Source organism: Oncorhynchus keta, chromosome 1 (genome assembly GCF_023373465.1).
Source record: "Oncorhynchus keta strain PuntledgeMale-10-30-2019 chromosome 1, Oket_V2, whole genome shotgun sequence".
Lineage (NCBI taxonomy): Eukaryota > Metazoa > Chordata > Actinopteri > Salmoniformes > Salmonidae > Oncorhynchus > Oncorhynchus keta.
The window spans coordinates 47,467,759-47,483,363 of record NC_068421.1 but is presented as its reverse complement, the minus strand read 5'-3'; the positions used below and the strand labels follow the sequence as shown (position 1 = coordinate 47,483,363).

At 41.6% G+C, this 15,605-nt stretch overlaps 1 protein-coding gene across 1 annotated transcript in view; it reads right to left on the bottom strand.

The window, feature by feature from the left end:
• Positions 1-126: 126 nt before the first annotated feature.
• LOC118380683 (ATP-binding cassette sub-family G member 1-like) overlaps positions 127-15,605 on the bottom strand; it is a 40,601-nt gene continuing 25,122 nt past the window's right edge. Inside the window, 9 exon segments of the mRNA XM_035767661.2 lie at positions 127-2,866; positions 7,843-7,961; positions 8,533-8,691; positions 10,641-10,741; positions 10,931-11,099; positions 11,311-11,412; positions 11,594-11,739; positions 12,045-12,159; positions 12,442-12,565. Coding sequence (XP_035623554.2) covers positions 2,638-2,866; positions 7,843-7,961; positions 8,533-8,691; positions 10,641-10,741; positions 10,931-11,099; positions 11,311-11,412; positions 11,594-11,739; positions 12,045-12,159; positions 12,442-12,565 — 1,264 coding nt within the window. The 3' untranslated portion in view covers positions 127-2,637.

Genomic DNA, 15,605 nt, shown 5'->3' with positions numbered 1-15,605 from the left:
AAGTGGGTATATCTTTAATTCAATGTTGAAATTTGCTGAAAATTGTCCACAGCGTCCATACCATCCTGAGTAAACAGTACAGCAAAAGAAAATCACATCAAGAGTGCATCAAACATGATTCAGAGCTTGTTCATGGAAAAGTGTTTATTTCTGTGTTTCAATGTTGCAACTTGCTGAAAATTGTCCACAAGTGTTCATATTATCTCGAATAAACAGTACTGCAAATAAAATGACATCCAGAGGTGCATCAGAAATGATTTAGACCTTGTTTATGGAAAACTGTTTATTTCTGTGTTTCAATGTTGCAACTTACTGAACATTGTCCACAGTGTTCATATCATCTCGAATAAACAGTACTGCAAAAAAAAATACATCCCGACTTGCTCAGTTGTGCACCGGGGCCTCCCACACATCTTTCTATTTCGGTTAGCGCCAGTTTGCACTGTTCTGTGAAGGGTGTCGTACACGGTGTTGTACAAGATCTTCAGTTTCTTTGCAATTTCTTTCATGGAATAGCCTTAATTTCTCAGAACAAGAATATACTGACAAGTTTCAGAAGAAAGGTCTTTGTTTTTGGCCATTTTGAGCCTGTAATCGAACCCACAAATGCTGATGCTCCAGATACACAACTAGTCTAAAGAAGGCCAGTTTTATTGCTTATTACAACAGTTTTCAGTTGTGCTAACATAATTACAAAAGGGTTTTCTAATGATCAATTAGCCTTTTAAAATTATAAACTTGGGATTAGCTAACACAACATGCCATTGGAACACAGGAGTGATGGTTGCTGATAATGGGCCTCTGTATATGTCTATGTAGATATTCCATAAAAAAATCTGCAGTTTCCAGCTACAATAGTCATTTACAACATTAACAATGTCTACACTGTATTTCTGATCAATTTGATGTTATTTTAATGGACAAAAAATTAGCTTTTCTTTCAAAAACAAGGACATTTCTAAGTGACCCAAACTTTTGAGCGGTAGTGTATTTCCATATTGAAGCAATGGTAGAACAATACTTAGAACAATATGGACTGCAAACATGTTCAATGTATTTAGCAAAGATGGAATATGCCTACATGTTGTTATTTTGTTTCTGTAGGCTATTTAGCAAACTAGGCTATAGCGGACTAACATTCAAATTGGCTTTGATAACAACTTGAAACATGAAAGACCGTAAATACACAACTAGAAGCACCCACATATTTAGCCATGGACCACGTTCTGATTGGCCAGTGAGGGGACAAGCCTCCCAATTTATCCCAGCCCTTTCACACAACTGCCAGCTACTGCACCCATAATTTCTGCAGTGAAAATAGCACAAAAAAACACCTCTGGACATATAGCGCTACCAACAGTCTTAGCCTTAGTGACTTATCATTGCATTAAGTTTGATAAAATAGAGCCCCCAGTCTCTTACAGAAATACGGTAGCACTATATCCCTTTGGTATGGTTGACAGATAAAACAAACCCCAACCTAGGCTGCCATGTCTTTTATGAATTGATTGTGTGACAGAACATGAGCTAGTATAAAATACTCTTCATTCTCAATTCTATTTTACATGACTGACTGTGGAGTGACTAAAAGAGTATTGTATCAATCCTCCATGCCATTCAAACTAAGCTGTGTTGGTAATGCTTGAGATAATGTAATACTTAACTTTCTGTTTGTGTTACATGCTCAGATCTCAGGTTAGGATTCTGGCTTGTAATACTAAGCCAGCCACAGTCACATCAGAATTCATATCCCCCATATCTTCCTTCAACTATTCAAGCCCTATAATCACAACCACAGGCCTCTGAGCAGGGGTGCTAACGTGGTACTTTATTTCCCTGAAAAACCCAGACCCCCACCGATGCCACTCATAGAACGTGCTTAATTTTATTAATTTGTTTGTTCAAGCACAGTTACTCTCTTGCGCCTGAGAGGCTAGGCTGTCGAGCGCCACATGCCACATTTGTTTCGGGAAACTCACCCAGGATAAATGACAGTATATATTGGTACTGTACAGTCTCTCATATGCTTGGAATGTATGTGATTGCTTTATCCCACATTAGCAACAAGCACTATTGTACCTTTCCCTGTATTGACCGAGGGTCCCAGATTACAGACCCATTTGATCTGGCAGTCTTATATAATAAACACACATTGGAGGAAACCAGCTCCTGTTTAAGTGTGGCCCTGTCTTCCCATTGTCCTTCCACCAAGCTATTTCATTTAATTGGTTTCACACAGTGATCATATAAACCAGTCTGGAAACTACAGACTAGACAAGAGCTTATCAACAACAAACTCTTACATTACTTACAGTTGGTTCCCTTGCACAAGGCGATTACATCTAGATTCCTACTGTGACAGGAGCCTTGGTTTTGGTATTTAAACAAGAACGTTCTTGTAATATTGGGAATCATCCATGGCACTGAGCTCCTCTCTGCCATATTTGTTTGTCTAAGCTAAGTAGAGTCATACTGCATGCACACCCTCACACAACAGTTGTGTATATTCTGTAGACTTTGGCCAAAAGTTTAGTGTGCATGGTGTATTTCTGGGCCACTGCCTGGAGGTTTCTAGAAGCAGAATTCCAGCTTGCAAGCGATCTGGGCCTTTCTCCTCCTTTACCGCCACTCCCCAGTTTACCTCTCTGCACTGATCTTATAGCGCAGCACAAAGTACGCGAGGAGACGGAGGGTCACAAAGAACATGCCAAGCACTATGAAGTCAAGGTACAGTTTGGCATCTTCCACATCAAGCTCTTTCAAGATGGCCTCCGACTTCTGGAAGTGGCATGTTTCATCCTTGTCACAGTGGAGGTCCTTCCGGTCCAGCCCGTAGATGGAGAGGATGACACCTTCAAAGCCATACCTACAAAATAATAGGAACTGTTTTATGGTGATGTTAAAGAGGATGAGAGCAGTAGGAGAGAGTGGGGTAAATTGAGGCGTTTTTTACATTCAGCATCCCAACGTCAATGGACATTTTTTATTATTTATAAGAAAGATATCTACATATATTTCAGGATGTTGTGCATCTCTCATAATTCATGTAAACATAACAGTTTTGAAAACATAGTTTGTCCAGGTATGGGGTAACATAGGGTCAGGGTAAGTTGAGCCACCTTGTGGTAAGTGGGTAATGGTTTCATGTGACTGTGGGTGCTGGTGCTGGTAGGTCAAAGTTGAATGTGGTATATTGTATATCTTAAATGTATTTCTACATTCAGATATACATCTCTCTGTTCCATTCTATACCCCTCCATTTCTTGACCAGTTGTCTGAGACAGGGATGTTGTTTCGATGTGCCAATTCGTAGGCAAGTTCTCTGAATTTGAGGCTACTAAGGCCATGGAACTCATCCGTGAGATTCTTGATACGTTTAGCAAGCTCAGATTCCATGTCATCAGATAAGACCTTCTGTGCCTCTCCTCCTCTATTATAGCCTCTCTTTCACACCTTGTGATAAAATCATTTAAATGTTGAAAGATAATGATTAAATAATTCACCACTCTGAAACCTTATAATTGTATGAAATTGATTAGAATCATAAAATTATAATCTGATGATGTGTGTAGTTTTAGTCAGAATTCGATTAAACAATGTATCTGTATAGTGGAAAAACACAGACTGTCTGAGCAAGGCGTAGCTTAGGATTTGAACTTGTATGTGTGCCTAAGAAAATACCGAAGAACAATTCAACTGTTTGAACCGACCTGGCAGGAACTCTGAGAAAATGTATGAGTACAGGGAGTACTTCTCAAGGTTTCCCTAATCTCGGGGGAACGGAACTGTCGGCTGGGTAGTGATACAACTATGGAGAAGGATAAAACTAATCTACTGCTGGTGTGTATGTATGTGCACAGCTATAAAATGGATGTCTTAGTATAATGGATTTATTTCACCTTATTTAACCAGGTAGGCTAGTTGAGAACAAGTTCTCATTTGCAACTGCGACCTGGCCAAGATAAAGCATAGCAATTCGACACATACAACAACACAGAATTACACATGGAATAAACAAAACATAGTCAAAAATACAGTAGAACAAAAGAAAACAAAAAGTCTATATACAGTGAGTGCAAATGAGGTAAGATAAGGGAGTTAAGGCAATAAATAGGCCATGGTGGCGAAGTAATTACAATATAGCAATTAAACACTGGAATGGTGTTCAGAAGATGATTGTGCAAGTAGAGGTACTGGGGTGCAAAGGAGCAAGATAAATAAATAAATACTGTATGGGGATGAGATAGGTAGATAGATGGGCTGTTTACAGATGGGCTATGTACAGGTGCAGTGATCTGTGAGCTGCTCTGACAGCTGGTGCTTAAAGCTAGTGAGGGAGATATGAGTCTCCAGCTTCAGAGATTTTTGCAGTTCGTTGGCAGCAGAGAACTAGAAGGAAAGACGACCAAAGGAGGAATTGGCTTTGGGGGTGACCAGTGAGATATACCTGCTGGAGGGTGTGCTACAAGTGAGTGCTGCTATGGTGACCAGTGAGCTGAGATAAGTCAGGGCTTTACCTAGCAGAGACTTGTAGATAACCTGTAGCCAGTGGGTTTGGCGACGAGTATGAAGCGAGGGCCAACCAACGAGAGAGTACAGGTCGCAATGGTGGGTAGTGTATGGGGCTTTGGTGACAAAACGGATGGTACTGTGATAGACTGCATCCAGTTTGTTTAGTAGAGTGTTGGAGGCTATTTTATAGATGACATCACCAAAGTCGAGGATCGGTAGGATGGTCAGTTTTACGAGGATATGTTTGGCATCATGAGTGAAGGATGCTTTGTTGCGATATAGGAAGCCAATTCTAGATTTAATTTTGGATTGGAGATGCTTAATGTGAGTCTGGAAGGAGAGTTTACAGTCTAACCAGACACCTAGGTATTTGTAGTTGTCCACGTATTCAAAGTCAGAGCCGTCCAGAGTAGTGATGCTGGATGGGCGAGCAGGTGCGGGCAGTGATCGGTTGAATAGCATGCATTTCATTTTACTTGAAATTAAGAACAGTTGGAGACCACGGAAGGAGAATTGTATGGCTCGTCTGGAGGTTAGTTAACACAGTGTCCAACGAGGAGCCAGAAGTATACAGAATGGTGTCGTCTGCGTAGAGGTGTACCAGAGAATCACCACCAGCAAGAGCAACATCATTGATGTATACAGAGAGGAGAGTCGGCCTGAAGATTGAACCCTGTGGCACCCCCATAGAGACTGCCAGAGGTCTGAACAACAGGCCCTCCGATTTTACACACTGAACACTGAACACTGAACACTGATCAGAGAAGTAGTTGGTAAAAGGCAATCATTTGAGAACCCAAGGCTGTCAAGTCTGCCAATAAGAATGTGGTGATTGACAGAGTCAAAAGCCTTGGCCAGGTCGATGAATACGGCTGCACAGTAATGTCTCTTATCGATGGCGGTTACGATGTCGTTTAGGACCTTGAGCGTGGCTGAGGTGCACCCATGACCAGCTCTGAAATCAGATTGCATAGTGGAGAAGGTACGGTGGGATTCGAAATGGTCGGTAATCTGTTTGTTAATTTGGCTTTCGAAGACCTTAGAAAGACAGGGTAGGATAGATATAGGTCTGTAGCAGTTTGGGTCTAGAGTGTCACCCCCTTTGAAGAGGGGGATGACTGCGGCAGCTTTCCAATCTTTGGGAATCTCAGATGATACGAAAGAGAGGTTGAACAGGCTAGTAATAGGGGTTGCAACAAATTCGGCAGATAATTTTAGAAAGAGAGGGTCCAGATTGTCTAGCCCGGCTGAATTGTAGGGGTCCAGATTTTGCAGCTCTTTCAGAACATCAGCTATCTTGATTTGGGTAAAGGAGAAATGGTGGGGGCTTTGGCGGGTTGATGTGGAGGGTGCTGGGCAGTTGACCGGGGTAAGGGTAGCCAGGTGGAAAGCATGGCCAGCCGTAGAGAAATGCTTATTGAAATTTTCAATTATAGTGGATTTATCGGCGGTGACAGTGTTTCCTAGCCTCAGAGCAGTGGGCAGCTGGGAGGAGGTGCTCTTATTCTCCATGGACTTTATAGTGTCCCAGAACTTTTTTGAGTTAGTACTACAGGATGCAAATTTCTGTTTGAAAAAGCTAGCCTTAACTTTTCTAACTGCCTGTGTATATTTGTTCGTAACTTTCCTGAAAAGTTGCATATCACGGGGGCTATTCGATGCTAATGCAGAACGCCACAGGATGTTTGTGCTGGTCAAGGGCAGACAGGTCTGGAGTGAACCAAGGACTAAATCTATTCCTAGTTCTAAATTTTTTTAATGGGGCATGCTTATTTAAGATGGTGAGGAAGGCACTTTTAAAGAATAGCCAGGCATCATCTACTGACGGGATGAGGTCAATGTCATTCCAGGATACCCCAGCCATGTCAAAAAAAGAAAGGCCTGCTTGCAGAAGTGTTTTAGGGAGCGTTTGACAGTGATGATGGGTGGTCGTTTGGTCGCAGACCCATTATGGATGCAGGCAATGAGGCAGTGATCACTGAGACCTTGATTGAAAACTGCAGAGGTGTATTTGGAGGGCGAGTTAGTTAGGATGACATGTCCGTGTTTACGGATTTGGAGTTGTACCTGGTAGGTTCATTGATAATTTGTGTGAGATTGAGGGCATCAAGCTTGGATTGTAGGATGGCCGGGGTGTTAAGCATGTCCCAGTTTAGGTCACCTAGTAGCACGAGCTCAGAAGATAGATGGGGGGCAATCAATTCACATATGGTATCGAGGGCACAGCTGGGTGCATAGGAAGGTCATTAACAAGCGGCAACAGTGAGAGACTTGTTTCTGGAAAGGTGAATTTTTAGAAGTAGAAGCTCGAATCGTTTGGGAACAAACTTGGATAGTAATACAGAACTCTGCAGGCTATCTTTGCAGTAGATTGCAACACCGCCCCCTTTGGCAGTTCTATCTTGGCGGATAATGTTATAGTTAGCGATGGAGATTTCAAGGTTTTTGGTGGTTTTCCTATGCCAGGATTCAGACACAACTAAGACATCCGGGTTGGCAGTGTGCTAAAGCAGTGAGTAAAACAAATTAGGGAGTAGGCTTCTAATGTTAACATGCATGAAACCAAGGCTTTTACGGTTACAGAAGCTAGGTACTGCAGGACCTGGATTCTTCAGAACGTTCTCGTGAATAAATACTTTGATTTTTGTAAGCTGGGACTCTGCTTCATTCAACCAGAATCTTACAAACTCTAGTTTGCAGACTGAGTAGATTAATTGAAGTTTATGAACAGATAACAAAATTCACATAAAACCTTGGCTGCTCTCTCAAGAACCTCAATTGGGACTAGATTTCTGGTTGTTTTACATTTGTATACACAGGGCATGATGCTCTTTAACAATAAAATGCACTCCGTTGAATTCATATGCTTGACACATTGCAAAAATACCATGCATTAAACATATTTGTTGTATGTAATCATTTGTATGGAGTATGGTGGCCATTGGCTCAACTTACCCCAAAGCAAAAATGTTGACTATATTAGAGCACACAGTTATAAGGATGCACTTTCATGCTAGGTTTAGGACCTCAAATTGTAGCTTAAATAGACCCCAACTGAGGTATAAAACAATCGTAAAACAATACATTAATTTGACTATGTGAATTTTTGGGGGGCCTAACTTGCTTACCAATTTTTCCATATGGTTTCTTCCTTCACATGATATCTTCCTAAATATTGGGTCACATTATTCATTTTGTGTATGGTTTCCTAGAAGCAAGGAGTGGCTCAATTAACCCTTTGGCTCAACATAACCCACTTTCCCTTACTGTTCAAGTGCCAAAAAAATCAGAGCCCTTGAAAGTCTGAAAAGTATCTGAAAAACTAGTTACCTGACATATGAAAGGTATGACATCCACTGAAGATACCACGGAATTGTGTCAAAACTGACAAAGAAGCCAGAGAAAAGCAGCACGGGTATGGCAGTCACCGGACCTACAAACGTGGCAACCTGAGACATGGACAAGCGCAAAATCAGAGGCAGCACGTGACTCACTGTAACCATCTTACATGTACATATTGCGGTTAATCGTCTGCTTAAAATAGAATTGGGTACCACCCTGAGAAACATATGCATATACTATAGGTTGGTACTGTGTAAATACGAAATATAGTAAAACATATATAAAGATATGTTTAATTAATTTTAAAAAGTAGTATTTACAGATTCAAATTAGAAATGTAGATGGGGGACAGGTGAGAGGGATACAGCAGAGAGTGTGAGTGGTGGAACAGGGGATAAAAACGCTGTCTCCAGGGGCATACAGTATGTGGTACAGGGGCGGCACTATGCTTAGACCAGCCCCAGCACAAAATATATATTTTTATTTGACCCCCTTTTTTCTCCCCAATTTTGATATTTTTTTCATCGCTGCAACTCCCCAACGGATTTTGGAGGTGAAGGTTGAGTCATTCGTCCTCCGAAACATGACCCGTCAAAGCGCGCTTCTTAATTAACACACGCCCGCTTAAGGTATGGCAGTTATTATCTCGTGTTAGTATTGAGAGAATGGAGGACATGCCTGTAGCGAGGTGGAAGCCGCTCCTATCAGCAGGCCCAGAGACTGGGCCACAAGAGAGGTGAGGACTCCCAGGGCCAAGAAAAGGATGAAACGTACAGCGTCAGGCGGCTGGGACGTCATCCAGTAGACGATGCTGCAGTAGGCGACTGGGAACACTATCTGTGAAGCAAAATAAGAAAAATACTTGATTGTGTATTTGTGGACACAGAAATGGTCTTTTCAGCTTTTTTTTCTCGACCCCCAACACAGTTGCATACACGCCCAACCACACATTGACAGATTGGAAGGACAGCGTCAGTGCAGCACCCCCAGGGTCGTGTAGGTGGTTATGTACCTTGGTGAAGGGCACAACACCAGGAGAAGCTGTTGCTGACTAGGATTGTGATACGGCCATCTCACATTCCTCATGTTCAGCCAACAGTACCTCACCATGGAAAACACACTGTGTATCATTGAAGCATTAAACTAAAACACAAAGCCAAGCTTTTTGTGCTTTGAAATAATAATTTTGAAATGTTGAAAAAAAGCCAAATTAGATGTAATTCAATACAATAAATGAAAACATGCAGTAAACCTCTGGTGAAGCGTAAATTACAAAGAAATGTATTTAACGTTTATTTAACTAGGCAAGCCAGTTAAAACCTGTTAAGTCTACCCCCTACTTTTTCGAACATTCTGTTAAAAATCGCGCAACATTTCAGCGTCCTGCTACTCATGCCAGGAATATAGTATATGCATATGATTAGTATGTGTGGATAGAAAACACCCTGACGTTTCTAAAACTGGTTAAATCATGGCTGTGACTATAACATAACGTGTGTTTCATCGAAAAGCGCAAGAAAAACTGATCACCAAAATCTGGAAAATATATCAATGCGCCACTTGCATGTATTGTCTATTGGAAAGCAAATTACATGGGGGGCTGAGATTGCAAGTCCTACAGCTTCCACACGATGTCACCAGTCTTGTCAATTGCCTGGGCTTTGTTTCTTGGTCAAACGAGTGAGAGAGAGCCCATTCCTTCCGGTCTCCGACAGGATGTTTTGGATGAGAGATTTCCGAACATGATTTCAAGACGTGGAGCTATTGAATACACATCGCCCCATGATCAATTTGATAGATTATTAACGTTTACTAATAACTAAAGTTGGATTACAAAAGTATTTCGAAGTGTTTTGTGAAAGTTTATCGTCGACTTTTTTAATTAAAAAAAATGACGTTGCGTTTTAAAACTGTCTTTTTTTCTGGATCACACACTCTTCATAGATCGATATTTAGGGTATATATGGACCGATTGAATCGAAAAAGACCCAATAGTGATGTTTATGGGACATCTAGGAGTGCCAACAAAGAAGATCGTCAAAGGTAATGAATGTTTTATATTTTATTTCTGCGTTTTGTGTAGCGCCGGATATGCTAATTATTTTGTTTACGTCTTCTTCAGGTATTTCGGGGTGTTGCATGCTATCAGATAATAGCTTCTCATGCTTTCGCCAAAAAGCATTTTAAAAATCTGACTTGTTGGCTGGATTCACAACGAGTGTAGCTTTAATTCAGTACCCTGCATGTGTGTTTTAATGAACGTTTGAGTTTTAACGAGTGCTATTAGCATTTAGCGTAGCGCATTTGCATTTCCAGATGGCTAGATGGGACTTAAGAGGTTTTAAGAACAAATTCTTATTTACAATGACAGCCTACCGGGGAACAGTGGGTTAACTGCCTTGTTCAGGCGCAGAATGACAGATTTTTACCTTGTCAGCTCGGGGATTCGATCCAGCAACTTTTCGATTACTGGCCCAACGCTCTAACCACAAGGCTACCTTGCCGCCCCAAAAGCCTCCTTATGTAATGTTATTGTGGGATTTGTCTGGAATTCTGAAACAGAATTACTTTTTGACCTCGATGCTAAAGCCCCTTTGAGCTCCCATAACAGGTTTCTTTAGTTACAATACCTTTGCTCTTTTCAGTGAATGATATAATCGTAATGTTTTTTTTGTGTGTTTTTTCTCTATTTTTGCATTTTGATGAAATACCAACTTACAGATTTTTTGGGACACAACACACTACTAAAAATTATCCTCCAGAGTTATTTGTGACATTGTTATTACCTGGAAGGGGAGGTCTGCCATAGTCTTGGCCAGATAGTAAGCCTTCAGACTGTACCAGTAGTTCAAGTGCTCTCTTAGGAACACTCCCATCTCCAAAGGGACTGCAATTAGAGAGATGGAGAAAACAGGCTCATAGTAATCTCATTTCGGTAATCAGAAACAGTGCAAGGTACATCTCAGCAAAGTCTACTTCTAACATACTGTATACAATGGCTTATGACTGTTGTGAATTCATGCACTAAATCAACGCATGCAGATGTCTGTCATTAAGAAGAGCTGAGAATACTCACACGTCAGAACAGTAGGCATTAGAGCAGCAAACATGAGGAAGAGCATGGAGAAGAAGAGGAAGCCGGAGTTGCTGAGCACTTTCTTGGCATCGTTGCCGATGCCCAGATAGAGCAGGCCAATCAGAATCCCAATCCCAATGTGAGAGGTGATTCTTAGGTGAGTCAGCACCTGTAGGACCAGAACAGTCAGAGAAAAAAAGAAATGTTTATATATTTTCCTATCCATTGTGCTTTTGCTATTATTCTTCTGTTATTATTTTCATATGCTTTTAATTTTATTAAAGTGTTTGGGGTTCATTATGTAACATTTGGTTATTTTAAAGGGAGGCGGAAGCTGTTGCAGCACAAAATCAAATCAGTGTGCGGGAAGTATGTCTTACTGTATCTCTAATGATGCATTGAAATGTCCTTTTGAACAGGATGCAGAACTGAGTCAGACAACTGGCCGAGAAACTGTGGCAGCCCTCACCGGAAGGGGAATCCTGAGCGAGCGAGCGAGCGAGCGAGAGAGAGAGAGAGAGAGAGAGAGAGAGAGAGAGAGAGAGAGAGAGAGAGAGAGAGAGACTGCATAACCTGAAGTGCTTTGACTGAAAATATCACCTCAATGAGATTATTCATTTCAACCCATTGAGAGCTGTAGTAATACACTAATCCCCCTTTTACCTCCTCAGAAGATTTGTGCCACAGGAAGGGGTTGAGGGGTCCATCGTTCATGTCTGTCTTGTAGACGTGCTCACATTTCCCATCCTGCACGGCCTTCACCAAAAGAGCCGTCTGATCACCGTACTCCCCAGACGCCACCTCCATCACTTGGATCAAATGGAGAAAGAGGTACGCATGTCACAGAAACCCCAGTGAATACTGCATGAGGAACCAATCAATCAATCAAATGTATTTATAAAGCCCTTCTTACATCAGCTGATGTCACGAAATGCTGTACAGAAACCCAGCATAAAACCCCAAAGAGCAAGCAATGCAGGTGTAGAAGCATGAACCATCTGTAAAGTTATTCTGAGAAAATTCCTTTTCGGGTGAACTAATAGATATAATAGTTTCTAGAATGCTTTATACCACATTTAACTTGTTTCTCATTAAACTGGTTAGAGTTTCTCACCAAAGTCTGCAGGATTGTGGTATGTCGGGCAGTTGAGCCCCAGCTCTCTAAGGTAAGGTACCAAGTTAGGCACTTTCCCTCTGTAGATACACTGGCCCTGGCTAAGGACATACAGCTAGGGAGGGAAACACAGGGGCACAAAGCAATCAGGATACAGTACATTAATTTAGCAGACCATTCATTTAGGGACCATAAGTATTGCGCCACATGTGTGGCTACATACATTTCCAACTGTGATCCTGTGGTTTCATTGGGCCTTTCATAGATTCCCATGCAGTAGTAGGCTTGCTTGAATCCCAGATCTGTTTATGTTATCACGCCAATGGCGTAGGAGTTGGTAAGACAACTCAAACAGATCTGGAACTCAGGCTAGCAGTAGGCCAGGTTGGAGGCTGACCTTGTTGAAGAGCTCAAAGAGCTTGGCGCTGGGCTGGTGGATGGTGCAGATAACGGTGCGGCCACCATAGGCCAGGGCCTTCAGCAGAGACAACACCTGGAAACAGGAGGAACTGTCCAGGCCACTGCAAAACAAGGTATAGGGGCCAAGGTTAGTATATGGTGGACAATGTCAAAACAAAGAATAGATTGGCTTTTGCACAGCTAAAGTAACATCTTAGATCATCATCGTGGAGAAGCAAACAAGTGAAGTGAACTGGGAGAAGAACATTGCATAAACTTGAACTATTTGGCACGTTAATGACACAGCAACATACTTGTCCATGCCTTTCTTGAAGAACTGTTTCTTGGGGGAAAACGTTACCGACAACTAATGTGAGTTGGTACAGAATCCTGTACAGTCCTTTCCATGACCAGTGTTTGGTTACCCCTCGTCCCTTTTTCTACATCTGTTTCAAGGAGCCTGCAATCAACAATTGCTCAGAGTGGGCACAAAGGGGGCTTTCACAATGACTAACATTAGCTACTTAAGTTAACATTCTTGTTTGTGATCTAATGGTCCTACCACTGGGCACTGATATTAATCATGTCAGTCATTTTGAGCAGGTGAGAAGATTCTTTGGATTGGGAATGTGTATCACAGTGCAGTTAAGCAGTCGGAGGCGGCTGAGAGAGAGGATAAAGAGGCAGATGAAGTGTCCGTCTTAGAAGGCATCAGAGGATTGGACATGAGGAATAACTCCCTTTAGGAGACGCTGCATGCTGCTGCTCTCAAAAACAGTTTATCCTTCTTGATTGATTGAGAAGTCATTGAAAATCAAATTAAATATTTTCTAGAATATTGAATTGGAATTGCAGGTTACTTCATGAATTGCCTGACTTGAATTCAAATTGACCCCAACCCTGTTTCAGCATAATACAAAAATCCCTATAAAAATCTGTCCGTTTAAGCTAGATTTGCTGTATTTGCATTGGATGCGTCTAAAACCACTGCATCTGCCAATGTCACACTTCCCTATCTGCAGTGAAAGGTAACAGAGCTGGAGAGGTGTTTGTCAGACCATGAGACATCCCGAAAACTGGTATTTTCACAAAATCATCTTGTATTATGACCACCGGCGAAAGTAGAATGTCAATCTTGGTGGGGCTAACTCAAAACACATTTTTTAGATGCAAGCCACTACACAAAAAAGCAACTACACAACACAACATTAAACAATACATTAATTAAACTATAACGGTGACAAATGTCACCCACAAACTGTTAGGGCCAACACCTTACCACTGTTACACCTGGCTATCAGAGGAGCCTTGTCTGGTAGCGAAACAGTTCATTCAGCCTTATTTACTGACTTTAAAAAAACATAGCTGATATGTCTGACTTGCTTAAACAAATTCGATTTTTTACTGAAAATTACAACTATGGCATAATGGGACGGTGAGCGGATAAGAGGCTAAATGTAATTTTGATTAAGAGGTTAATGAGTGAACTAGGACGGACATAGTCATATTTGTTCAGCACTTTTGAAATGTACAGCGACAGAATTCAGAACATGGGTCATTCTTACAGTATTCTTTGTGTACACCAAGTCAGAACCATAGGAAAAATAAAGGGCAGACAATGAAAGCTCTTTCAATATTCAATGATGACATTTCTCTAAAACATGCTATAGGCTAAATGTGCCCCACCAAGTCAGAACAGTAGGCTAAATTATGAGGGGAAAAGGGACCAAATTATTGGGGTGAGGTACATGGGCTAATAGCACAACATAAACTTAGTATGACTTTCTTAGCAGTACCCCTGGCATACCTCTGGCATATAACATAATTTATGCAGCATTTTTGGACCTTGTTGTGCTGTGCTCACTTGAACAGGAAGGTGGTGTGGCGGTCCTTCGTGGGCAAATTTTGTCATCAAAGTCTATCATTCTCTGGATTTATGGTGCTTTCAAGACAACTAGGAACTCGGAAAAAACAAGGTAGAATCATGATGTTAGTGATCTTCAGGTCGAAGCTCAAATAAGAGGCCAGAGTCCACGACTTGGAATTCCGAGTTGGATGACCATTCAAAATGTATTTTCCTAGTCGGAGCTAGTTTTTTCAAGAGTTCCCAGTTGTCTTGAAGTCTGAGATTTCCCATTTCCGAGTTTCCAGTTGTTTTGAAAGCGGCAGAAGTCACGCTGGATCTATTTAAACTTGTAAAATAAACCCTAAAACCCAGACTTGGACCACACATCCAATCCACTGAATAGCAGGCTAGTGGGTGTTTTGCGATGCCTGCTGTTAGCCACTGATTCCCTCCAAACCACTCATTGTTGAATTTGCGATTCACATCTTGTTGTGTAATGTTTATGTCCAATGGCTGATGAGCACCGATACGTTTTATCTATAATTTATATTTATATGACAAGGATTGAAAAGGATTTGCCAGTAGATTGTTGACCTGATTCATGATGATGAATGCTAGCTTGCTAGCTAAGATTTTGAAAGTATGACGTTGATCAGTCCAGTCAAAGCTACTGTAGATATATCGTGATTTGACGTCATTTTATCTGTGGCCAATGCCCTTGAGCCTTCTTGGATGGGCACTTCTAATGTACAGTAAATCTATCGCAGCACCCAAGTGGCTTGAATTTTTGAGGTCTCCCCATAGATTTTGCGGTGACATAGTGTCCCCATTAGTGACAGAACACTGAGCCAATCACGGTGCATCTAGAGAACATTACCAACCCCTTCTCTCCGTATTTTCTGCTGGTTACCCCACCACCACAGAAATCACTAAGATAGGCTGAAAAACTTGTATTTTGGAGCTGCCTGATTCAAGAAAGCAAAAAAGAGACATGCGGCTTTATAAACTAAATTCTTAATTTTTGATATTGTTTGCAAACTGATATGTGACATGTATCAATGCCAATATAACATGTAAAACAGGCCATTCAGAGCCCCACCTGTTTAGCTGGCGACGGGTCGCCGCTGATTATGAACAATGTTCCCTCTAAAACTGCGCATGTGCGTGGTCGCACACTTCCTCCAGGACTGCCACACAGAAGAAATGCCAGGCCGCCCAGAGATACTGTGTCTGTTACTTGAACTCTGTGAAGCCTTTATTTGGGCTGCATTTTCAAAGTTCATGACATTTTCCGCATTGACTTTTCTTCATGTCTT